Consider the following 26,698-nt stretch of genomic DNA (forward strand, 5'->3'; position numbering starts at 1 on the left):
TTTGCATCCTGATCAGACGCCTTGAGATTTTGGTCTTTAGCAGAGAATACATCCCCTGATAACTTGTGGGCACCCTTAGAGGAGGCAGTGATGTGTGGTCTTGCGAGAAGTCAGCATTAGCAGGCCTGTGTTCTCCTCCGGCATGGAGTTTTGTCATTCCTAATGATGACAATCCATCAGTCCCCACGGTTCAAAATGAAGATAAATTGAATTAATATATGTGAGTTAAATGACTCATTGATATAATTATACTGTGAGGATTTCTTTAGTGTAACCTAACACATTTAGTGGTGTTAATTGTAACGGCTTTGCATGGGAGCATTTAATTTCATAAGCAAACAGAATAATTTATTAATTCTCAAAAAGCTATTTCAAGGCCTAGACTGAGAGAGAGCAGGAGTGTGTATTTAACTTGATGTCGACTCTGGTCTTAGTATGCTTTGCCTCATCACATTGGAAATTGCTAAGGATTTTTTTTTTCAATTTCAACTTTTATTGGTACATAGCCATTTGTGCCCAATTCAATAGTGTATCAAAATGAAAGTAGGAGATGGGTACCATCCAGTAAATCTTAATAAGTTATTGAAGATTGAAGAGCTCTGAATAATAAAACAGTTCTAATTGCAGTTAAAACTGTATTGGTGGCTGATATGTCTGAACAAGGATGATAAAACAGCCGAGGAAGAACATTGGATGGCGAAATCCAAGTAAGGGTAGTAGACAGATTAAATGCAAAACTCAATTCAAATATTGTGTGAAATGTAAGCATGCTGTGTAAACCCATTTTTTGCTGAAAAGCATGTTTTCTCTCATGTCAGAAATGATCACAGGAATCCTTTTAATATTCATTTAAATAGTTTTTAATTGGCTTCAGAGAGTTTAAAGTTCAGCATGAAGGTGAGATCTAAGCTTACTAATTAGATCGAATGCATTTTGACTCAAAGAGCAGACTTGATAATTAAAGAATTTTAGAGCAAATACACATTTTGAAAACATTCTTTTCACATCCTTGAGGTAAAAATGGTTTTCCTGAAAATTTTCCCCGTTTTTTTCCCAATAGAAATTCCTCTTAGAGAATGATTATAAAACCTTGTGTTGCTCGTTAGAAAATGACAGCCCGTTTTTCGGAGCAAACCTCTCATTTGTTTGTCATTGAGCCGACATCCTGTGTTCAGGTTATTCTGATCCCCCCCCCCCCCCGCCATCCAAATGGAATTTTGACTTGCGTGGAACGTTGTGATGAACACAAGTTGTTGTGTCTTGTGTTTTCCCCCCACTAAGTTGTTTGATGCTGTTGAAATGGAAGGCTGAGTAGAGGGGGCACTTAAGCAGTGAAGGGTTTTTCTTTGTAAATAATAGATCAAGAGCACTGGATCTGTATCTAATGGAGCTGTGTGCGGCCTCCGTTTCAAGGACAGCGCGCGGTTTTAAAAACCACAACTACCGACCATCCCATCCGCAACCTGTGGTCAGTTTTGTGACTGTGTCTGTGTGTGTTCTCTGCTGGCTTCTTGTGATTCCCCCTTAAATCGTTTGCCGGAACGTCAGAGTTTATTTCATAAACTTAGGAAGACCCTAAATATTTCTATATAGACACAATTTTATAAAAATTTATAAAATATTATATATATTTTATATATAACACTTATCCTTAAATCATTATATACAGATCTATCTCATCTATGTATCTGTTATCTGTTTATACAGAGAGAGACACATAGATGCTTTCTTACCAAGACCTGTCTTCTATAATTGTGGAATGATTTAAGGAAGTTTGGTCCTGTTTTACTAAAATGTGTGAATGAAACTATTTGATTATGGTGTGCTCTACTAAGAAAACATTGATGTATGTAGCTGACATTAATGCAGACAATGGTTTGTCAAAAGAGCAGAAAAATTGGATTGGTTATGTTTGCAAACATATCTTGATGATTTGATAAAAGATTTGATTTACCATTTTTTTCCCTTTGGAGTTTATAAGTTTGTTCTTGTATTTGCTGGTTTGAAGCTATACTTGAAAATCATAGATTGAATACTTGAAGTATTGTTGAGATAGTTCATGCAATTCCTAAAAGCATAATAGGCTTTGTTCCTCCTGAATTTGAATTAGTTATATTTTATCCCTTGCTGTCTAAATATTATACCGCATTAATATTTTTTGTATTGTAAGAATAAAAACATGCACCAGCATGTTAAAATATTTAATCTCTGTCAAAAGTGTCATTTAAAATTGAAAAATAAACATTAGATGTTAAATGTCAAGTAGGAGTCTATATAAATAAAACAAAAAAAAGGTAAAGGTTAAATCTGGGGATTTCTTATTTCTGAAATGGTTTATGAGATTATGGAGTAGTTACTCCAAATTGAAACAGTTCTATTTTTCTAAGTGCATCCCATAAATTTGAGCCTATTTTAAAAAGGGTTAAAGATAATTCCCCTTTAAAATAGGTTTCTAGGCAATAGATTTTAACCCAAACATTTTAATATTTTTATTACATATAAAAATATGTGCTGGAAACTAATGCCCCTAACGCACTGCTTCCTTGAAAGAAAATCATTAATCTTCTCAAATGTAAGTGTAAAGTTGATCTATTTTAGCCTTCTTGTCCATAAATTGTTGATTATTGGTTTTGAAGGAAAGCGCAGTATGAGTGTGTTTTGAATTTTAACTTTGAAATCATAGATGTCCAACATGTTCGTCGCAGGCAAATCACAAGCAGAGAGAACCCATTTGAAATAATTTTTAAAGCATTTCTGTCAGGGCATTATTTATAGGAATGATAAGTTTCAGATTTTAGGTTTTAGAAAGTTGAGGTTGGCCGTACTTCAAATCTACAATTTAACTGCTTTGAAAGAATGGCTTTGCTTGTCTTCAGGGGGAAACAAATAACTTGGGGACATCAGTTCATTCTTTCGCAGTCTTTCATCCCTAAGTATAACAAATTGCTTCTTTTATTAATGTGGTTCTTGTACTATCGAAGCAGTTCTTAGGGGAAAATAATCAGGAAGATATGTTTTGCTTCTCAGATGCTACAGCCTGAAATATGTTATTACATTCCTTGAAGGAATTTTCTTCTCTCTTTTTCCTTCCCTCTTAACAAATATAGCTAACATAATAGAAAAATTGCAGAAAAGGATACAATGAGATTTCTTCCCCTTCCCTCACAGCATGTTTTGGTTGGCTAGGAGAAGCCAAGGTATTGGAATATGATTATCCCTATTTAAGGGGGGAAAAATGATATAATTTGTCATCTTACCAGTTCTCGGCATTCTGTGTGGTGTGCGCTTAGTCAATGCCGGGAAAACAGCGGTCTGACAGCTAATAGATATCTCTGCCCTCAATTGTTGAGACATTTTTGTCTTTTGTGACATTGAAGAAAAGACAAGGAAGGGAATGGAAGCAACTAAAAAATGTCAAAAGATCAAAAAATCAATGGGCCGCAGGAATGCGATCTGTTTACCAGGGTGTAGCTGCTCTTTCTGTTCCGCCAGAAGTCCGAGGCACGGTGTCCAGGGCAGGCACCGGAGTCCCTCCCCGGGAGACGTGATCCGGCACGAGCACGAGGCGAGGCTTCACAAAGCAGGCATGCTGGCTTGCTCGCCCGGCGCCCCCTCTCCCCCCATGAATAAGTAATAAAATAAATAAAAGCTTTTCCTTTAAGACTCTACAGACCAAGTTTTGGGTGCTGTGTTTTTCCATCCACTTCCAGCTGTTTCCCGCATTCCCGGGGCTCAGCCCGGCAGACCGGGCGTAGATCGTGCCCGTGGGCATTTTAACTTGCTGGTCAGGAGAGAACACTTGACATTTTTATTATTTATTTATTTGCTTTTGGAGGGGGCAGTCAATAAGAGTGAAATGGGTGATAATTAGGGGAGGGCACATCGGGCAGATGAGAGTAATTGTTTTGTCTCTGGCTTGGGCTCTTTGGACAAGGCTTATGTATGTGTCGCGGTGATCAGTGGGGGGAGTTGAGATTTTATTTGAAAACTTGTGTCTTAGAGAGGATGAGATAGGGCATGTGGATGGTAAGACAGGTTTAATTAAATAGGGAGATACAGTGTCGGTTGCTTGCCATAAAAACTTTTAGGTTTTGAACTACAGGCTTGAGTTGCCTTTCCTCTTTCCTATTTAAAACTTTTCAACCAGCTGGCTGTCTGGTGGGGGCCAGGGGGTGGGGGAGCACGGTGTGTATGTGTGTGTTCCTGTTCACCTATGCATTTGCCTCCCAAAGAGTGACAGCCCAGGAAAACGGATGGACCCTATAAGGCGAGGCTGCAATCTGTTGGGGAAATTTCCTTCCCGAGCGTTGTAGTTGCTATTTGATAGTAAGTGTGGTCCAGGCTGCATATTTTATAAACTTTCTATTAAAGTTGGGGCATGTTATCATAAAACTCAATTGCGATACTTTGTATTACGCTCTGGGATTGAGAGATAGACATAGGATTAAAAAAACAATTTCTAGGCATTTCTAGATGATAAATTTAATTTTCTTTGCTATTTGGAGGTCTTCTTTGAAAATGCAATTGTAATGAACGCATTCAGAACTGGAGAATAGATTTACCCTTGGCTTCAAATAGTCGACGTTATCAGGCGCTGTCATTCGTTCCTTCCTATTTTCGGGCTGCTAATTGATGTTTTTGATGTCAGCAAGAAAATTGAAGAAAATGTCATGTGTGAACCAGTGCGGAAGTTAATAAGATTGACTTCGTTGACAGAATTTACAATGAGAGCAGAGACCGCATAATGGGACCGCTGCGAATTCTTTGGAGTCAAAATTGACACCTCACGCTAGGCCAGTGGTCGATAGGAGAGATGGAACATTTGGGAAAGTTCCTAATCTCATTTTTCCCCCTTTACCTTTTGGTCTCCGATGGTTATTTAGTTTCACCAGCAGCTGTTTATCCAGGGGGCTCTTGCTTCGGACCACGCCAGGGCCTTAGTTCAGGCTCCCGATGCCACCAACAATGCTTATTTTTTATGCTGTTTTGAGTTTGAAAGCAAAAGAGTCTTAAAAAGGTTAGATTAAGATGTGTCCTAAGGAAAGATATACTAATATTGGTCAGGGTCATAGCAAATGCTTGGGTTATGTGCAATAAAGCCGAAACGCAAATCCCTCCCTGAATAAAGAAACCGAGGTGGCACTAAGAATCACTCCTTGAACATAATAGAAGGCTATAACTTGCAAATAAAAAATAATAAAAAGTTCTTGGTCACATGTCCCTGATCCCCAACAGAAACATTTTAGCCAGGGTGCCCCTTAAACTTTTTTTGTAAGTTATTGAAAGTTTAATATAATAGTTTAATTTTCCAGTAACGTGGCAAAGTTTATTGGATTTGTGTGTATAATTATGGATTGGATTAGTTGAGTTTGGTTCAGTGCATCTGATTATCTTCTGGCCTTTAGGGAAATGCGCTAAAACCCTAATATGTCCAGTACCCCCAAGCGGTCTCTTTTTGAAGGCGCCGCACAAAATGTGGTCTCTACCAGCATTCGGCCTCCAAGGATCTTCAGTGAGAGACATTATTCTTGGAATATCCAATTAATTCCACGGGCAGTGATCAGTTAGCGCTTCTTCTTCCTTTCTCGCCATTTGAAATGCTAACACAATGAATATTTTCTCATTGGTCTGTGTCCCTCGGCTAAGCTGTTGCCGCGGGCTGAGAATTTCATCGACTGATGAGACCAGAGGCTCCGCCAATAAAAGGTTACAGTACGTGATTTGCATGCCAAGTGGGGTTTGGTTTCATGAACTTAAAAGTTCTTTAACTTTTATTTGACTTTTTCCTTTTGTTCAAAGTAGATTGAGGGGCGAGCATATTTGTGAGTATTTCGAGTATGAAAATTAACCAGGGACAGTGGGTCACAGCGATATTTTGGACCATCCTCACGGAGACGGTGAAGATGGCCTTTGTGTCACCAGCTTTTATGGAGAAAACAACCTCAGCTGTCTAAGATTAGGTCTACCAGAAAACATTTTTTCAAACGTTACAATTTTGTGTTGCGTCCCTCTAGTATTCTTCAACGGCTAGACATTTTGGGGATTGGTACTGTTAGAGTATCTTTTAGTACTAATAATTGGACACAGCATTATTTGAAATGATGAGGGAGCCGTTGAGCAGGGCATTTGGAAGAGGAAGGAATGTTCTTTTCTTTGGAGTGGTTGGTGATCAGAGTCTTGGGCACCAAGAAAATAACACACTTTCTAGAGGAGTGTTTAAGAGTACTTCTCCTACTTCTCTATTTAAGAGTAAGTAGGAGGTTATGGAATATCAAGTTGCATTGAGCACAAGAAAATGTATAGCAAAAACACTGTCAGCACCATGTTGAACCAGAGGAGATGATAATGGATTAGATTATGGCCAACAAAACCTAGTTTCAGAACTGTTTCTCAACTAGACAAAGCCCCATGTAGTGTGCGGCCAACAGCACTTACACATATGTTCATTGGCTAAGTGTGTAGTTCAGAAAAATAACACCTGATGGTGTCATCCTCTCTCTTTCTTCTTCCAGAGTCTTCCAAACTTGGATTTTATTAAGTCAGGATGCTCTTTGTTGATTTAAGCCATAATAGATGTCTTCTGATCCAGGGAGTATTGGTTGACACAAAGGAGGAGGGAGTATTATAATAAAGGCACCCCAGTCCCTTCTCTAAATAGGGGAAAAAGAGATTGAGGTAAAAGAAAGAGTCAGCCTTCAAACCACTGTTATCTTAGAGGAAGGGTAATATGATTGGAGACTTGACATATTTCAACCGAATGAAAAATCATGATACCTTTACCAAAATTGTTAGCAAAAGGGAACTGGCAGGGAGGGATGGAATGGAGAGCCTTTCCCTCTTCTTCCCTCCCGCCCTCTTCCTTCCTTCCTTTCCTAGCTGTCTGTCTGAGGAGCGAAGCAGGTGGCTCCCTGTGGCTGACTTTTCATGACAACATGCCATTAGAAATTGCCGTCCTGTTGATCAATCCTCTCCACATGACAGATTTGCCGCAAGGCCTGGCTCTTTGAGCGCCAGCACTGTGGCTTTTCCCTCCTTTTTTCCTGCACTAATTGGTGAAAGTTTTTTTACTGTGCTAGTGGCAGAGGAAATTTCTTTTGAACGTTGTCACAATCAAGTTTTGACTTCTTTAGAATTGCAAGTAGGTTAAGTGAGTATCAACATTGTGGCGGGGGGGTAGGAGGAGGGAAGACACTAATTCAAAGTTACTTCTGCCCAAATTTTATGATTAGAGTCAAATTGGAAAACAAACTAATTGGATCACACACACCAGAATGAAGGCAAGTATTAAAATTACGGTTCTTTTAAACTTACATCATGTTTTGTCATTTTAGGGGGTCCAGCCCTGACATTAGGAATGGGGAGAAATATATCCATTGTGACTCCTTAGTCTTCCTATAATAAATGGATTTAAAACAGCAATAGCACAAACATTGCATAACATACAATACATATCAAAAGGGATGCATAAAGCTTCTATTAGCGCGTTTCGCTCTGAACCACTGACGTTCTTCTGTACAAAATCAACATACAAACAATAACCTCTTGGCAAAGGGTTTGTTCTCAGATATTGATTCCTCACTGGAGTATCAGGATGCAATTCTGCCACAGTTTGGCTGTTCCGGTTACATATGAGATTATTTTTTAAATCTTGAAGATAATGATCTTTTATGTTATTTAAGTTTAAACTTGTCGGTGAGACTGAGAATTCTTATGGTTTATCTTTCTTTTTGGACTTGAATTTAAATTTTGGACTTGAAGTGTTTTATAATACCCATGATTCAAAATATTTACTGAAGGCATTTGTAAAATAATGCTTAAAGGACATATTCTTTGTTGATAAAAAAATTGGATTAAAAGTTTTCTTCAGCCAGGTTGAGAGGGAATATGAATATTAAAATTTTCCACTTCACAGAATCTGTGTGATACATTCTGATTCTTGACTGGATACCATTTCTGATAATTCCTAATTGAAAAAAAGTAACAGAGGGTGTGAAACCCTATATATATCTTGACTGTGGGTTTGCAATAACTATTGGGAAGAAATCCTACACAAAAATAAGGATTTTGTACTAACTCATGATATAAACATAGAAACCCCATGTAAAAAGGAGGGGACTTTTCTATTCACAGCACAAATTGACTAGGGAATGAGAATTACAAAATATAAATTCCTAAGATTGTTAGCAGAATGTCTAGTTAATTATTTTAGTCAAGTACAAAATGCAAAGGGGAAAGAAGATAGTGGAGCATTGTCCCGAATTACCTGGGCCCTCATGTCCCTCCTCAGCCACCACAGTTGCTCCCGTTGTTACGGGGAGAGAAGCGCAGAAACCCCTATTGCAAGAAGCATCAATTCATATAATTAATTTTGCCATTGTGAAAATCATTTGTAAAATTTGCATTATTAACATTATCAAGTCACTAGTTGGTAAGACATCAGACATGACGAGAGTGAAGGGCAGCTTAGGGAGAGCTGGGCTTTAAACCCTCAGTAGATCGGAGTTAGGATCAAAGGCGCTTGCTTTATGTGGCTGTGCTAGACTTTGAAGTCATGACTGCACCTACAGCACTCATTTCATCAAGTTCACTGGTGTCTTAATAGCAGATCAATAAGTTTCAAAGTCGGAGAGTTAATTTGATACTAGTGCTGATGCGGTCATGCTGGGGAAGCCGGGAGAGAGAGAGAGAGGCAGAGAAAGCTGCCTATTAACAACTCCGGTACAGAGTGCACAAAGATGCAGATTACGGATCTGTGACCCTGAAAAGACAGGCTCTGGCCAGGAATGGGGAAGCTGTGGATTGATGAAGCAAGGGAGTCCTTAATTTAGACATCTCAGGTTATTTGGAAGTTAGCGTATGCTGGAAAAACCTTCAGTTGGATACATATGCATGTGTGTTTGCACATATGTGCGTTTGGTGTACATAAACCGGGGACATGTGCTGGGGGAGACACATACACACACCTTTCTGAAGTAAAGGTGGAAATCTGCATAAGGACTGCTGTTGGTTTTCTGGGATGGCGTGGGGGGAAATGGTACAGAATCTGTAGTGTTTTAAGGGAGCCTTGAACGAATGCTTACATCCTAGGGGACAATGCTGGGGTTTTTTTTTTCTTTTTTCTTTTTTTTAAATGTGACATTGGGGATATCTCTTTAAGTGAGTAATACTTAGGAAATAATAATTTGTTACAAGTCCATTAAAAAAAAAGAGCCTTAAAGAGAAGTCTTAGACCCAAATTTTTCCCCTTCTTCATAGCATCATCACTTGATATGTATGCAAATAGGATTCTTTATTGAGCTCTATCTTCACTCCCTTAACAACATTTTGTCTCAAGTCTGCCCATTTTTATATGATACAATTTTATGATATCTTCCAAAGATTTGTTGGACATAAAAACCAGTAGGTAAAGGCACTGGTAAATTGAGAGAAAGGAAGAGAGTTGGGCCAAAGGGGAATGTTTGCACATATGTTGAGATTTTTCTTTGTTTTCAATGGTTTCGTTGAGGTTCTTCATATGAGATAAGCATAAACATTGTGGGGTGTGTGATAGAGATGACATCAGTGGCTATTGCAGGAGGGGGTTTGGGGAGAGGGTGGGTTTGTGTGTGTGTGTGTGCTAAGGGGAGGGTGCAAAGATACAGAGTTCAAAGATGCAAATCGCGAGAAAAGTACAAACCTTAAAATAATATTTTTTTAAAAGTAAGAACTTCCCCATCTGTATGTGTAGCACCGGCTTCCCAGCATCGAAGGTCAGATTCACACCCTTTTCGAACAAAACTCTAATTTAGAATGTTCATCTAAGGGTAGATAATGGTATTAGAAGGCCAGTGGGGTGGTCAGTGGGTGTTGTAGATTAGCTCAGTGGCCATTACGGCTTTACCTAGACCCCCACGATTCATTGGGTAGATTAACCATCACATCTGTCATTTTATCCCTTTTAGTTCTCTCCCCTTTTTACCACATTTAAAATATGAAAAGGGGGGTGGAAATATCATCTCGAAGACAATTTATATGGAGCAAGCCCACGAAGCACGCTATTCCTAAAACGTCTAAGAAATCGTCGTATATATCTGTGTGTATATGTGTAAGATAGTCATATGTGATATAACTTTGCATGACATAGATATAGATGTTGAAATGATGTTGGTGAATTCAAATAAGTTGGTTATGCCAGGTAAGCTGCAAGTTTTTTAACTTAATTCCTTTTAGTTTAGTCTTTTGCCTATTTTGTAGAGATAGTTTTGTGTTTTAATAATCTTGTAAGACATCTGCTGCTGGGCTGATGGCTGAGTTCATTAAGCTTCTGTTAGTTTAATTTCTGACAGAACTTTCATTTCAACTTTTTGGAACCATAAATCAGACCAGGCTCCTCAGGAGTATAATGGCTATTCGTTCTGTAATGGCGAGTTTGGTTCTGGTGTGTTTGTGAGCAGCCTCTTTCGTTGAGTTGTGTTGTTTCCTGTATGTTTATTCCAGAAAGATGTCACTGTTAAAGGGAACTTAAGAGTTTCTGTAAATGTAATGGTTCATCCTGAATAAAGTGAGAGAGACAGTGCTTGGAATCTGGGGAATAGAGGTGGAAGCAGCCGAGCTGATGAAGGTGTTTCTTGTCACATTTGTGTAGGAATTATTTACCGTGCTGTCTTTCCTGAGCTGCTACAGTAAAAGTGAAGACATGGAAAATTATCCCAGATGGGACGAATCGCTCGTTCTCTGTTCTTTTTTTAAAAAGGAAAAGATTTCAGAAAAAAGTCGTCTTTTTCTTTAGAACAGTATGAATAAAATCTGGACAGCTGTCGAAAAAGATATGCCGTCTGCATTTTTTTTTTTTTTTTGTTAAATTTCTAGCCGCCACCATAACTAAATAGCTTGAATAGTACATCTTTTTTTTTTTTCCTCTTCATACATAATGATCTCTACTTCATTAAAAGCGTATTAATCTGGCTTCCAGTCTCTTGGGAGACACCTTAAGATGATGATATTGTGGGTTTTTTTCCCCCCGAATTGTTTAAAAAAAATTCTAGCAGATTTGGTCCCTGTCAGTCAGAAATAATTGTGTTCTTAATCTTGTCCCTGATGGATGACTCGGAGTTCAGCAACGGGCTGGCTCCAATGACAAATACAATATTAATATTCATTAACTGCTTTGACAATGCTAATTTTGATGCAGTAGTAAAGGGCCTTCCAAAGTTAGCGGCCAAAGCATCAGAGCTGCGCAAGGTGGCAAGATAATTTGTGCTGGTTTGCTGAGCTGAAGGCTTTTAAAGTCTATAGCAAAAAGCTAGGTACCACAAACAAAAAAGAGAAAGGGAAAAAAGTTCAGAAGCATTGGAAGGCAGGGCTGCGGAAATAATACGATCACAGTCCGCTAAAAAATTTGACACCTCTGATGCAGTTTCTTTGAGTGAAATTTCTACAAAGTTGCAACAAAAAAGCATAGCATGGTAAGTCAGCACATTCTTGATTTTGTTTAATCTTTTTGATCTTTTCAATTATCGCTATTTGAAGATCAATAGTCATTTTTTCCTACTATGCTTAGAAGACGCGCAGCGGTGGTTTAATATGTGTTAGTACCGTTTGCTTTAAAGGAACACATCCACAAGTTTCGGTAGGTTTTTTTTTTTTTTTTTTTTTTTTTTTAGTCATGAAAAAAATGTTATACAGTAAATTGTTCTGAATTCTTTTACATATTGGTGTTTTTAACGGTCTATTTTGGCTTTTGTATTCCCTCTGCCCCCCCCAAAAGATTTCAGCAAGATAATTAAGCTCTGGATGTTGTCAAGAATTTTGAGGGACTTTCAACCGGCAAAAAACCTTAGGAGTGAAGTGGTCCTCTAACTTTATCTAAATTCAGCCAGTTTCCCCTCTTCGGTCTCTGAATGGCATCAGATAGCTATTAAAGCTTAACTTCACTGGAGAACTGCAAAGCAATACTTTCACCAACTTAGGTGAACTTCTGTGGACTATTGAAATTGCCTTTATGCTTGCCAAGTCGGCAAACAAAATATCAGGCTTTGTTCTTTTGATTGAATGCTGGGTTGGAGGGTGAAAAAAAAAAAGAGTAAGAAAGCCCTGCCTTTTTTTTTTTTTTAAACACCCCCTCCCTTTTTTGGGGGGGTGGGTGGTTGTGGAATCGGGGGAGATCCCAGTTATTGTGCCCTTCCCTATCAAGCGAGATAATTCTGTGAATGGAACTGTGCGTGAGCATCCTGTCTGGCGGCGCTACTGGTGTGCGAGGCTCCCCTGTGCGGCGGCGGAGGCGGCGGCGGCGGTGGCGGCGGCGGGTGCGCCGCGCGGCTGCAGGGCGGGTGCTGCCCTCCAGTGGAGCCCGCGGCCGGCGCGGGCCCGGGGCGGCCATCGCGGCGCGCGGCAGCATGCCCGCGAGCCGGCGGCGCGAAGGAGAGCTCCGCGTCCCCCTCTAGATGGTAAGCGGCCCCTCGCAGCGCGTGGTGGCGGCCGGGCGCCGCAGCCCCGCGCCGGCCCCGCCGCGTCCCGGCTCGTCCAGCGCCTTTGCATGCTCCCTGGCTCAGGCTTCCCAAGGTTTGCTGTCACTTTGCAGTAACTTTGTTAAGATTGACGCCCCTTGACTGGGTGCCCGATGGAGTAGGTCTTTTACTTTGTAAACTCTCCTTTAAAAAAACAACGAAAAAAAAGAAACTGAAACTCTTTTTATTTCGAACTTTTAGCCTGTGACTATAGAAACCTGCTTCATTAACATTGTTGAACTCAGAGATGAGTTTTTGGGGAGGGGGTTTCGTTTCTTTTCGCCCACCAAGTCACAGTCACAAACGCTCCACCCTCCTGGCTCCCCTCCTCCTTGTCCATCCCCAAATACTTTCCTAAAGGGTCCGCGCTTTTCTACTTTTCATACGTTTTTCGTCCAAGGTCCATTTTCCCCTCCTCCCATCCCAAACTTACTTATTTTAAACGACAAAACAAAAGTTTGCTGATAATGTGGATGAGGATCCTGGGATGTTAGGGGACAGTCCCCATTGCCATTATTTCTTCTCCACATGATTGTAACTTCATGCTAGAAGGAAAGGAAGCACGCTCCGGCGTGCGCTCTCTCGCGCTCTGATTTGGGGCATTTTTTTTTTTTTTTTAAATCCCACAGAACTTTATAGCATTTGATCACCTTCTGATTTTTTATGGAAATGTTCTAAGCGTGGGTGTACTTATGACAAATTGGGGTGCCCCAGCTCCGGCTCCAAGCCATGGGACTGCAGATATCTGGAAGCAGTGCTTAGGAGGAGTTAGTTTGAAGAAATTCACGAGATTTCCCTGTTCTGGTTGAGGAGGAGGAGGAGGAGGAGGAGGAGATCTGTCTGGAATGTGTTGCCTCATCTTGCTGTTTTCACTCTCCTTGTCTTTTGAGAAAGCCAGAAAATAAATCCTGAGCCCAAGTTGCCCATCGTGTTGGCTGCACTTATAAGTTATTGTTGCTGAATGATTGGGAGCTGTCCATCAATGGGGAGGGAACTCGCAGTTTACTTAAGAAATTGCATGTGTGACAAAGGCAGCTGGCCGAGTGTGGTGGTCCCTGTGAATAGAGGGAGGGGAGGCAATTAGGGGGCTGTGTGGTTGGGGCTTTTTACTTGTCAAACTGAGGCTCATTGCTTTTGTTACTGCCATGTAAAGGGAAATAGCAGGGTTTTGTTTTGGTATTAAGGGCCTTAAAGATTGCTGCCTGACACTTACACAGGAAGGCCGGGTAAATCCAGACGGAGAGGGGCCATGGCGCAGTATTTTAAGAAAGACGAAGAAAATTAAGAATTCTCACTTTTTTGTTATGTTTAAGCCCTTCCCAGCCCTTGTTTTTGTTTTTCGCTTTTTGAGAGGGGTGAGGTTATTAAACGGCGTATTAGCAGATTGCTTAAAGACCCAACTTCATGACAGCAGTCCTGTGCTGGGCTTGGAGATAACATCTGGGCAGTCGGGTTGATAAATCAAAACCATCTCTCCTCCTCTATATTAGCTGTCCTGCCGCCAGAAAAAACCAAACCTTTGCCACTGATCCCGTGAGGGCAGCGGGAGTGTTTTCTTACCTGCATGCAAATGGGAGTTGTGCTTGCTTTTGAAGAGGCGAGATGATTTGACACTCGGACAGGAAAGGCATTCTGGGCAGGAAAGGCATTCTGGGCGAGTTTTGTCCTCTGCAACTTTCTTCTGTCTTTAACCCCTCCTGGAGCTGCCACCCTCCCACTCTCCCCTCCTTCGTGTAAAATGGGGCGATTTCAGCCTGTGATGTCTGAGTCTCTCAACTCCAATTAAGTTAAACGCACACAAATGTACCCGGCCCTGGATCTTATGAGAGCCCCAGGAAAAGTAAGTCGGGTTCTTGGGGTTCAGGGAATAGCCTTTTGCCTTCTTTCTCTCTCCCGCTCTCCCCCCCCCCCGCCCCACCACCCCCTCCCTCCCTCTCCCTCTGTTTCTGGGGAAAGCGCTCAAAACTCAACAGTCAGAAACCGAGTTAGTATTCTCAGTGCTGGAATGCCAGTGAACACAGGGAGCTTGCGTCCTTCTGTTCCCAGAGAGGTCAGTGGAGACGCTCGCAGGCACAGCTTCTTAACTCTAGAAGGAAAAGAGGGTGTGTGTGCGTGGCAGGCAAGGCCCTACCAAGTGTCACTCCCGTGTCACTGTGACAAGAAAATATACTTTTCTCCTCCCTCCCCCTCTCCCATCGCAGCTCTCTCCCTAAGAAATTTGTTTTGAGGGATTTGACAATCTCGCAGATAAAGTGCCTGCCTACCGCCTTCGGTTGATCATTTTCCCTCATGGCTGACCGTAATTTCTTAGCTACTCTTAGCGGTGGCTCTGTCCCTGCTGCCCAAGGTAACGGGTGAGGGAGGGGACTTTGCTTAGGTGCCCTGAGCAGGCTGGGAAACTGGGCCTTCCCCTTTCCTTCATGGATTTTGCAGTGGTACAGATTAGAAACTAGAAGGAAATTTTAAATGAAAAACAATGAAGAAAAAAATAACCTGCAACCAGTTTGACTAGATCATTGGGTTTCTTTTTGTTTTGTTTTAATTTTTTGGTTTTTTTTTTTTTGTTTGTTTTGTTTTTTGTTTTGGTTTTTGAGGGATGTGTGTGGAAGGGGAAGAATTAACAAAGTCTGGAAGGGAGATGTAAATGAGAACGCTGAACATTTGGAGCGGGCCAGGATGGAAGTTTGGAGCCATCTCCGTCTTTCAAGATGCTTTTTTCAGCTCTTTAAGTGAAAGGAATAAAGGGAGGGGAAGCTGGGAGGAAGAAGAAAAGTGAGAAAAGCAGTCAGGGAAGAGGAAAAAAAAAAGCTGGCCCAGTCCCATCTTGAAGGTACAGAGAAAGTTTTTGTGAGGTGGAGAGAAAGAAAAGCAAAGCTATTATGTACCCCAGGGATGCACTTTTAGTGGGAATGGAATATGTGAGTGGGAAGGGAGGCACGGTGGCCTCCGGGTTCTCTCTCTTCCAGCAGTTGGGCGGTTGGCACCTCAATTTGAATTGCTGGGTGAGTAGTGGCGTCTGTGTGTGCGTGCGCGCGCACATGTGTGTGTGTGTGTGTTCATGTCCTTGCTTATGGTCTTGGCCATTAAACCTCTGTGGCTTATTACCCCCCCCCCCCGCCCCAAATTCAGACGCTGGGTAAGAAAAGACAAAATGAGAATAAATGGTCAACTCACACTGTGCCCTTTCATGATGTACTTTTCGTAGCAGTTTTTGGGGGAGGGGGAGAAAGGGTTAAAAAAAGATGGGGTGGAGAGAAAGCTTGACTTTCATCACAGTCCGTAGCAGTTATATAGCATCGCAGACCCGGCTCCCCAAGTGCGCGTAAGCTGGACTCTGGAAAGAGGTGGTGGGGTTTGGGGTTTCCTCTAATGAGCAAATGTTTTTTCTTTTGCCCACCAGGGTGGGCTCCGTTGGAAGAAAGAGAAGGGAAAAGGACATTGCCTCATAGAGGAGCGTACTTTTTCGAAGCTCGAAACATTTTTTCTTTTTTTTTTTTTTTGAGCCATAAGGTTTTTACAGTAGCAGCACTTGTGTAAACTGTGTATTTTGGTTTCATATTTAATGCTGAGTTTCTGTAGCTCTGTCTTTAGTTGTATTTATTTTCAATCTCCAAATTTAGATGCTGGCCTTTTAGGGCTACAGTCTTGCTTGTGGTGTTTGTATTTTCTAAACTTAATATAAAATGTGCTTTGGAAACCTGAGCAAGAGGCCGATGACAGCCCGCTGTGCTGTTCCTGATTAGGAAGAAGGCCTTTTCAGTACTAATTTTGGGTTTAGGATACATTGCACTCGGTGGAACTGTTGGGTCAGCCCTTTGCCACAAGCTGTAAGGGCATTCTCTTAAATTTGGAGGTGATTCCTTATCTTCGTTATTACTTTCATTATCTTTGTTACTGTTGAATGGCCAACCACAGAAACATTTGCAGTGGTTGATCACCTATTAGGTTTGCTATTTGGGGAAGAAGTGATGAAATACACTACCAACTAAAAGAGTCCTCCTGTTTTCAGAGTCCTGATAAATCCTGTTTGCTGTATCAAAACACAAAGGGGTAGATAAGTTCTCTAGCTGAGTATGAGGGGATGAGAGAGGCATGTCTTGGATTTTCTTTCTGGTGGTGTGAAAGTTTCTAGTTCAGTGTGGGACTGTGTAAACTGTCAGGACCTGTGGGGAAGAGACTGCGGGCTGGCACTGCATACAGTTAAGTTGCGTTGGTGCAAATTTTGCACCCAGCATGGTTTTTCATTTTCGAGATTGCCGAGAGGTTCCAGGCCTTCGTTTACTCCTGTTGTTACATGGGTTACTTAATCCTGGTCCTGCTGCTTTGGTGATGGGTAAATCTCCATTCTTGGTATCTTATAGGAAAGGAGTTACTTTGAAAGGGTAATTCCCAACTCCAATGATAGAGAAACTACGATCTTTTTATTGTCACGATGGGCTGCTGCGTCGGCATTTGCTGGAAGCAACAGAGCCTGCAACCTTATATTCTTAGGGAAAACTCCCCTTTGTGGTTTGGGGCTGGTGGGGGGCCTGGCTGAGCTATGTAATGGAATTCTTTCCTTCTGCAATATTTTGGAATGTGATGAAATCCTGACATGCCCTCCAGATTACATACTTCTGCACACATTTGAGGATTTTTAAAAGATTGAACTGTGCCTGGGTCATTCCCTGTTACCTTGAACTTCTTCCTCCTCAGCTTGTGATCAGAGGGAACAGCAGGAGTGTGTCCTCCTCACCCCATCTGTGTCCTCCTCACGTGTCTCATTTATGGACGCTGTAGGTGCCCGGTAAAGGATGCCCACGTGTGGGGGCCCGACGGGACAAAGTAGAGCAAGGTATTTCATCCTTTGCATCGTCATCCTTTCACGTCTGTCCGGGCTGAATTCCTGCAGAATCCCGAGTTTGGGCGTTTGTGGCATCTGGGCTACCTGGAGACGGCCACCCCTCCACTCGGGTTACCTGCTCTTGTCTAGGGAGAAATTGCCCCGCTCTCTCAAGAAAACGGCCGTTTCTTGAGCTTATCAGATGTCATGGAACAGGCATAAATTTTAAATATTACGATTTATATTCAAAAGTTAGGCACAGGGCTTATATGAAAAACTAAAGACATTTTTATACAACTGTTCATGGTAAATAAATTAGAAGGGTGGTATCAGATTTTGTTCACTACTTTCTTGAAGTCCCCAGGACGTAATGACCATTATGTACTTACAATTTACTCTAAATCAAAATTGGTGATTTCCTGCCCGTTATTCTGGGATTCCGTAGATTTGGGGTGGTTGTTTTTGGGGTTGGGGGGGAAGTGGCCTGGAAATAATTATTTTTTAAAAGTTGTTTTCAATTTCAGCTTTTGGATTTCTCCATTTGGAATGGGTTAGTTTTACCCCTGGCACTGGTTTGAAAATCTGCAGCTCCTAGAAACAGCCATACCCTCTTACCCAGTTCCCAAACATTCTCTGCACATTTGGACATGTAATAAGATGGATTATGTTAACACTAATCATTTAATTTCCAAGTAGGAGAGAAATACCTTGTGGGAAGGTGGAGATTGCAGGTTCCTTGGACATTTCTTAGGGGCCCAGTGGCGGCTGCTGCATCCCTGAGATCTGGGGGTGGAGGGTTAGGAAGGTCAGAGCACCCCCATGGCGCCCCCCACCCCCCGCGCCCCATGATGCTGTGGCTTGGTCCTGGAGAGCCACGGCAGGAAAGAAAACGTTGGGAACTCGCTGGTCAGGGCTGAGCCTGGACCGGGCAGCCAAGACTTGGGCTTGCAAGTGCTTTCAAGGGCAGTTGGGGGAACGGGGAGGGGCACAATAGGGTGCTTTCTTTTTATTGGAAAATAAATGAGAATGAGTGGAAATAAATTATGTTTCATGAACTTAACTGGAAGTAATTGTTCAAGAGCCTGTGAAAGCACGGCCTGGCAGGGCCGGCCTTGGCCGCGGAGGTCCCAAAGCCAAGCAGCTGGAGCACATCTTTATTTTCCAGGTTTAAATGTTCCCCTTTGTGCGCCCACTCCCCCACCCTGACACCTCCAGGCCCTGCCCACCCCTCCTTTTCTTCTTTTTGGGGATTAAGAAAAGGTCATTAAGAAGAGCTGCATTTGGCCCCCTAGACCCTTAATGCTTGACAATCTGTTTGGTGTGTTACCAGCTGGGTTGTTATATTATAGAAGGGGCAAAAAAAAAAAAGTCCAAAGTCTTAGGATGGTTTGAGTTAGTTCTATGTATATGCATGTGTGTGTGTGAGAATTTGGATGAAAATTGACTGCAGATTTATTCTCTCCTGCCTGCCCTGTTCAATCATTTCCCCGCAAGAAGAATGTTAATGCCTGTGTGAGTGCATGAGAAACTGTGAGTCGGCAGAATTCTGTAGTTTGCGCAAGAGATCTTCTCTCTTCCCCTTCTTGCTGTCTTAAGTGTATTTGATTGGGGAAGGGGGAGGAGTCAGCCATCGATAATTTACAAAACACCCAGGCAGCACCCCAGCGAGTGGGGCTCCCAGGTGCAGACCTGTCACTTTGCAGCCCTGTGGCCCCACGATTCATGAGCAGCCGGCCCAGGGATGTCGGCTGAGTGCTGAAGTTACAGGGTGGGTCTTTCTTTTCTGCACCTCACTGCAGACCTCCTTTCTCTGAACCACCTCCTTTCTCCAAACAAAACTCGAGCCCTGTGAAGCCTTCTCTTTTTTATTTATTATTTTCAACAGGCTGTGCCGTAGCTATCAATAGAAGACTTGTCCAGGGAAACAAAGCGCCATTAGCTGGGGGCAAGGCCTCCGAGAGGAGCTTTGTCCAAGTGTGAATGCACCCTGGGCACTGCCCTAGATGGGTCCTCGCTGGCTGGGCGTCTGCTGGCTCTGACTCCAGAGAGAGTAAAATGATGAAAGGAACCCACTTGGCTGAGGACGGAAGTGTGCCTGCCACCCTTCCCCTCTGTGTGGATAGGGGGATTGCAGGATACAGCAGCAAAAAGCTCACCTGAACCCTTGGGGTGAGGACGTGCGTGCAGCCTGGGTCTAGGTTGCCATGTGTCCCCTTGAGGCGGTTCCATCAGCTGAAGTGGTGGCTAATTATTGGGGTAATGGGTTGTCGAGGTTGGAGACTTACCTTCACTGCCCATTCCCACACTCTGGCACATCGTCTGAAAAAAAAAATTAGGACAGCTTGAGTCATCAAAGGGTGGCTGATGAGTAAGAAGCAGCCCCCCCGCCCCCGTTCACCCCGAGCCCCTCCTCCAGCGCCCCATGGCTCCAGTGACGTGCAGCATCTATTAACATGTCGCAAGTCGCCATTGGCCTTGGTGCAGCCATAGTAAGAAGCATCTGAAAAATGCATTGGAGATGCGCTATAAACCATTTCTTAATATATATAAACCTAGAGTGAACAGTGTCCCCTCCTGGTCCAATCTGAGACCCCTCAGGGCTGGTAACCTAAGACCACTGAAGACCTTCCATATATCCACCCGGGGAGGGGAGAGGGCTGACAAATGCCCCTCAGTGCTGCTTTTGTTTTATTGTGCTGGGCTCGTAAAGGCGCTCTCTGGCCCCATTTTTCTTCTGCAGAAAGGGAGAGCAATAGGGGAGCATTGAAGAGGAGGGCCAGCAGAGGGGCCAGGGCTAGCAATGGCTCTATTTGTTTTCAGCGTCCGCTGATTAATAGGTTGCGAGGTGAATGGCAAGCTTTCATTCCCTTTGGGTTCCCCACAGTTACAGGAGGTTGAGGGGCTGGGGTCAGAGCAGGGCCAGCGGGGGGATCTAGAGTGCCTGAGTCAGTCTTTTACTTGCCAGGTTCCAAATCATGAGCCGTGTTTGGGTGGGTGTGTGGGCGCTTGGCGACGAGGGTGGCATGGCCCACTTGCAGAACACTGTGCTTAAGGGTTCTTGAGAGGTCAAAGGTCAGCCACAGGGGCACCCCCTCCACACTCCCCCCCTACCCCCCCCCCCACGCCAATGTAGTTGGATGAATACTTCGATGGAAAGGCTTTGTGTTCTTTGAGGGCTGGTAAAGGACCCTTTCTTTAGAATTTAACTATTCAATGCTCAAAACCCATAGAGCTTAATGAACAGAACCAGGGAAGGCTTTGCTTTGGGTAACAGCCATTTCTCCAGGTAGAAGGCAGAAAGCCCTAATGATGCAAAGTCAGGCGAGGATTTTACTCCCTTTTAAGCAGATACTGTTTATTCCATTTAATGGGTTCAGCTTTTGAGCTGACTTTTTTTTTTTTTTTTTTTTTTTTTTAGTTTCCGGTCAGCCGGAACTGGCCACATATAACGTGTTTCTGTCACCACAGTCTTGCCACGCCCTGCTACTGCTCGTCTGTATTCGAGGAGCAGAGACATCTCATTACACGTCTTTACATCCCTACCTCCCATAATCAGCCATGTGCTGTAAAAACCCCTTGTGAAAATACTTGGAGCCCTGTGGCAAGGGTGTCCGGGCTGAGGCAGGGAACATGGAGCCAGTCCTAATCTGGGGGGTTGGGTGGGGGTGCAGGAGACATTACTTGCTAAAATTGGCCTAGGGTCCAGAGGTTGGTAGGTGGGGGTCTAGGGACAGTTTCCATCATGGATCCGGTTGCATCTGTATCCAGTTGGGAAGACTGGCCCACGCTGAGCTCAGGGGGTGCAGCTCACCCCATCAGCAGCGAACTCGTTCCAGGGCTGGTCTCTGCAGACACGGTAGGGCTGGTCGAGTCAGGCAGGTGAGTGCGCGAGGCCCCAAAACACCGCCTTCCACGGCCTGTGACTCGGGGCAGATTTCCTCACCTGCTACGTGGAATTAATAACAAATGGCAACTACTTCCTAGGTTTGTTGTCAGGACTTAGAGAATAGAGAGAGACACAGCCAGCGCCGAGGCGGGCACAGCGGCCAGGCTCCACTGGATGGTGGCCGGGTGTGCTGTGCGGGCGCTGACGGGGAGCTTCTGGAACAGCAGCGGGTCGGTGTGGGTCTCCCTGCACCTGCCCTCAGATCACCTAGACAAGGGTGCGAGGTGGTTCCATGGGCGAGCTTCAGGTGCTAACAGTGCAGACGCGTGGAGGCAGCAGAGACACCGGTTATGGCAGCGTTCATGAAGCTCCGCTGGCTCTGTAGCTCAGAGATTCCCAGTGTTCATCTTACTCTTCAAGGGTTACACACCAGTAACTTGGACTCTCCAGGTAGTTTCCCACGACGGCCACCACCATGACCTTACCATTGTCAGTCGGCCAGCACTGGAGGTGTGATTTTGTCCCTCCAGATAGTTTTGAAGTCACATTTAATATTTTGGTAAAGGAGTTCCCCAAAGGGCACCTGGTTTTTACGTTGCAGGTATTTTACCTTAAACACTAGACTCTGTTTGTAAAAAGACAAAAGGGGGAGGGTTGCATGTTTCAGACTGTCCCGCTAACCCTCGGAGCATGTGTAGATGGTGGCTTTAGTTTAGATTTGCTGGGTGCGTTTCTGGAGGGTTATCTATGTCCCTCCTGCAAGAAGGGTGCTTCTTACATCTGAATTTTCTGAGGGTGATCCAGGTGGACCCAGTTCTTAAAGAACTGTTTAAAATTGGGAGCTGTTCAAAGGGGCATTTCCATTTTGGGTGGTTTTGTGTTTCATTTCTATCAACTCTTGCTTTAAGGCCCTCAGGCTGATTCTGGAAAGATCTTGGTCATCTCAAACTATGTTTATTTAACATTCAGCTCTTCTGCGATGGTCTTATTTATTAGCATAATAAAGTGATTTTTTTTCCAAGAGAGACAGTGAGCTGTATTTTTTAATTAAATATCACATTTTAAAGAAGGGCATGCACCTGAGGACGGTGGCTACAAAACATCCATACACTCTTGTTCCGTGGTAAACATCCTTACCTTGCGGTTAAGCAGCGCCGTCTGTGGCTACGTTTCCCCCTGTGAATTTAAGGAGACGAGGTGGGGGGGGTAGTGAACCTTGCTTTTGTTGTGCACTCGTCGCTGGGCGCTGTTTTTCAGAGCTGCCTTTGCATTGCAGGTGTAGCAGTGTGCCTGGCACCGTGCTAGGCTCTGTGCAGGCACGATCTCTCGGTTTTTACAGCCACCCTGTGAGGTAGACACAGCTCTTATCTGGAGTTCCCAGACACAGAAATGAAAGCCTGGGAGAGGTCATGTAGCTAGTCTGGTAAAGTATAATTTAAACCCAGTCTTCCTTGAATTCACAGATTTACCCTTGGTCACCATGTGTGTGTGCTGGACTCTGAAACCATTTAAGGCCCTGGGATAATGGTATTAGACTGGATGGTTTCCGAAGGGCGCCCCCGCTCCCCGCCCGCCCGCCCCGCCACCTCCCAACCCCTCACGTAGCTCTGTTCTGCAATTCTGCATAAACTCCATGTAAAGGGCACTGGCACTGGCTGAAATGGATCTGTGAAGTTGGCTCTGTCTTCTCTTCCTGTAATACTTGCAGTTGCAACTTGATGGTTCTTACGCAACTTATGAGATTGTGCTCATCACTCCCACAGGCTGGGCATGACGAGGGATACAGAGTTCTAGAAAACACAGCCCTTAAGGAACTAAGCTACAGTAGGGCCAGGAAAGGTACATATGTAACCCTAGTAATGGGCGTAGTGCAACATAGGAAGAACAGACTGTGGGGTTCTGAAGCTAGAGAGACATGGGCATTTTCAAGAAGACATCCTGCTGTTATGAAAAGCAACCCAGGTACAGGCAGGTCCAGCGGGAGCAGCAGTTAGACCCTGGTGGTTGCATCTATTCCTGCGTTTCTGCTTTGCTTGGGAAGCTCTCAACCTGGAGAGACTTGTGGCTGTATTGTTTCATGATGACCTGCCTGGCATGCGGTCGTGATCAGAAGAGAGAACCATGGCTGTGTTCCCTCCTAAAGGCACCAGTTAAAACTTTAAATTCCTTTCTCTCTATCCCCATGCTATATAACGTTTTGGCTGAGAAGGGGAAAAAACACGAGCTGGCTAGGCTCAGGTGTGCAAAGTAAACTGAGGGCAATGGCAGCCAGGACAGGTGCCCAGCTTTTACTGGAGTCACCTTCATATATCTCTCTAAGAGAAAGGGAGAATTAATTTTTAGATTCTGGATCTACCTGATTAACTCCAGCATTGGCCAACTGCCGTTTGCAGGACAAGCAGAGAAAGGTTTGCCTCTCTTTTCCTGTTAGTCTTGCTTGAAAGACAACCATGGAATATGCATTTTTGTACTGCAGACAAAACCATAAAATTGGCAGCTTCTCCCTAACGGTAACAGTAATAGTGATAATAAACCATCATTCCTGTGCTTACCTTGGGGTGGGTTTGTGTTGGGCTCTCTCCATGGGTCCTCTCACAGAGTAGGACTTGGTTGATGATTAGGACCCAGGTCTCTCATAACCTTTGTGCTTGTCTATGTCTGCCTGGCTTTCTGGCCAAGGGGTCTTGGCTGAACTCGGCTGGCAGACCCAAGGTACGTGGGTCCTCAGTCCGGGCCTCCACCCTCAGGTCTGTACCGAGACGTCCTAGGGTCAGGGACTGGAATTGGTGATAAGCATCCTGAGAGATCCTTGACTTGGCCAGGGTTGAGACTTGCAAATTTCACTGCCCTTCTACCCACTCCTGGATTCACACCCTGGCTCCTTCCATTGTGTGTGGCAGTCCATTCCCTGAAGCCCTTCATCCTCTAGGTGGCCGTCTTCCCTCGCGGGCTGTCTGTGGTTCTTCCCTCTGGTCCCACAGTTTTCCTCCACTTAACTTGAAACCGTCTGCCACTGGCCTCCTTGCTTTCTTTTCAGTGGGTGTGTATCTTTCTGACCAAATAGAAAACTTCTGGAAGGCAGTGGCAGTCACTTTCCTTTCCTCTTGACGGTCTCCACTCCATGTGACTACGTCTGTCTCTTTCTCTCCCTCGCTCTCCCTTTCTCTTTTCCCTCTCCACCCCAGCACACAACGGGCACTTACTTGTTGGTTACTTTTCAAGCTGTCCTGAACAGAAGTGGTCCCCCAAGGGAATCCTCAGTGCACATCCACGACCTCGGGCTGTGGCCCGTCCAGACCTTCATGCTGCTGACTGAGGCCGCTACCGCGTCCACAGCTCTTTCTGCCCTGGTGTGTTTAATTTCAGTGCTTTGGTTGCACCCTGATAACTCACAAGTCTCTGAGCAACTAGCTAGCCTCTTTCTCCTCAAGAGTCCAGTTGTTTATAGGTGCCATTAAAGCAGGCTGTTGGAGGTGTTGGCCTCTTTTTCTGTGTGTGTTTTTTTTCTTCCTGGAACATCAAGAAGGCCATATTTTTCTTCTCAAACATACTCATGAAAAAGTTAGAAGCACCCTTTAAAGATGCCTTTCCCGCAGTATCTCTAGTAGGAAATGTGCTTTCTATGTCACACCCCTTCATCACCTATTAAAAAACAGAAAGGCTAAGAGGAAAAATGTGTGGAGAACTAACCACTTGGTGGTCCCTGAACCCGAGAGGCGCTAGTGAGCGGCACTGGCACTTCGCCCCTTTTCTTTTAAGGCAGTGCCTTTTCCTTGATGTTAATGCAAGTTGTGCCTTCCTAAAAGTAATAAAAGGAAATGAAGACACGATCTGAAATGAAACTTGACTCTAATCCATTCATCATCTAATACTAGCCTCTTTATCTTCCCTGGTACCTAATCTGGTTAAATGTCCCTGTTGTAGGATTTTAGTGAAAATCCTCTATTGGGAATAGGGTTTTTTGCAATTGGATTACTCTCAGTAAATGGCCCAGTAGTTCGCTTGTTTCAGCTTAATTTTTTTCTTTGTGATCTTGCTGGGCTAAGTTACAGCATCACGTAGTGGAAGGGGGAGGGGTGGGCTGAGAGTGGGGAGGGCAAAGGACATGAGACTAATTTGGGAAGGTTTGGTCATGGCAACTAGAAAAATCTTTAAAATGCTTTTCTTTTTTTCCCCCTGCTTCTCTCCCCCATCCACTGTTCCCAAACCTAAAAATGCCTGTACTTTGGTTTTCTAGAACTGCCCATTTCTAAAATGCGTATCTTTTATTAGCCCAATTCATCATCATCCAGTTAATTTATTAGATTTCCCTGATGACTTCCTAATGAAATTCCTAATGAATCAGGGCTGATGTAATCTGCATAAAATATTCAGGTGCTTGCCTGGCAGCGTAGAGCTTTCTGGTAAAGTTCACACTCCCACCCAGGCCGGGAGTGGGACTTTTCATCCTTGCTCCCTGTAAAGGACTATTGCTTGCTCCCTGGTTGGAAGGGGCGGGAAGGGATCAGGAGGCCAGGCGGGTGGGATTTAGGCCCTGCCAGTTTTCTTGTAACTGAAGGTTTCCCTAGCCAGTCCCCTGTGAAGCCAGCCTGCCTCCTGAAGGTCCCTCTGGTGGGGCCCTGGGGTAGGAGATCCCCTGCCCCCTGACCCCACCACCACATGCAGGAACTCAGGAACGCAGTGTGCCTGGGAGAGGAGAGTGTCCGCTTCCGGTTTACCTGCTGGTGGGAAAAGTGCAAACTCTTGGGCTCTGTGATGGGGCGGCGGAGATAAAAACTGAAGCATACCTGCACAGAGAGCCGTCTCCCAACTGTCTGTTATTTTGAATGCATGGATTGGGGACAGAGCTGTGGGCGGAATTGAGTGCATCTTACAAAGTGCAGGTGGGAGGGTGTGGGCAGGGGAACCCGCGGGCCCCGTGCCACGGGGGACCTGGCTTGACGTTGCCTCTCTCTGTTCCTCTCCTCCCCACAGTCGAACAAAGTGCCCGTGGTGCAGCACCCTCACCATGTCCACCCTCTCACGCCTCTTATCACGTACAGCAATGAACACTTCACCCCAGGAAACCCACCTCCACACTTACCAGCTGACGTAGACCCCAAAACAGGTAGGCGTGTGCTGGGTGCCAAGAGGGCCTTCTGGGGAGGGGTAATGGGGTGGAGGCGGCTGGGGGCTGTGGGGAAGGGACCCAGTTCCTCTCCTGGGAGTAGAGAAGGCAGTTCTTAGGGGAGGCAGGAGCTGGCTGAGGGACTGGTTTTCTCTGTCCTGGGAAGGCCATTTGTAGTGCTGAAGATCTCTCCAGAGCTCCAGGTCCCTGGGCTGGGGGCTGTTTTGGGAACCGGGCCTCAAACAGACTTGGAGGCAGTAACAGTTCTGGACGCATCTCATGGGCTCCCTCCTGAGCTCGTTGGCGTGGCAAGGGGCTCCATCCAGTCCCTTGATCATGACTTTTGTGCAGTCTCAAGAAACCACGTTGCTGGGCTCCACGTTCTCTGTGCTGATGGA

General features: G+C 44.4%; 1 protein-coding gene across 23 annotated transcripts in view; it reads left to right on the top strand.

Moving 5' to 3' along the window:
* The window catches only part of TCF7L2 (transcription factor 7 like 2), a 189,335-nt gene that overhangs the window by 137,867 nt on the left and 24,770 nt on the right, over positions 1–26,698 (top strand). For all 23 annotated transcript variants that reach the window (XM_054581530.1, XM_054581525.1, XM_054581527.1 and 20 more), the window contains one exon: positions 26,168–26,300. In XM_054581530.1, the coding sequence (XP_054437505.1) occupies positions 26,168–26,300 (133 nt within the window). The remainder of the gene's footprint in view (positions 1–26,167; positions 26,301–26,698) is intronic.

The sequence above is a fragment of the Pteronotus mesoamericanus genome, unplaced genomic scaffold, assembly GCF_021234165.1.
Source record: "Pteronotus mesoamericanus isolate MK-2021 breed Mesoamerican mustached bat unplaced genomic scaffold, CSHL_Meso_final contig_657, whole genome shotgun sequence".
Classification (NCBI taxonomy): domain Eukaryota; kingdom Metazoa; phylum Chordata; class Mammalia; order Chiroptera; family Mormoopidae; genus Pteronotus; species Pteronotus mesoamericanus.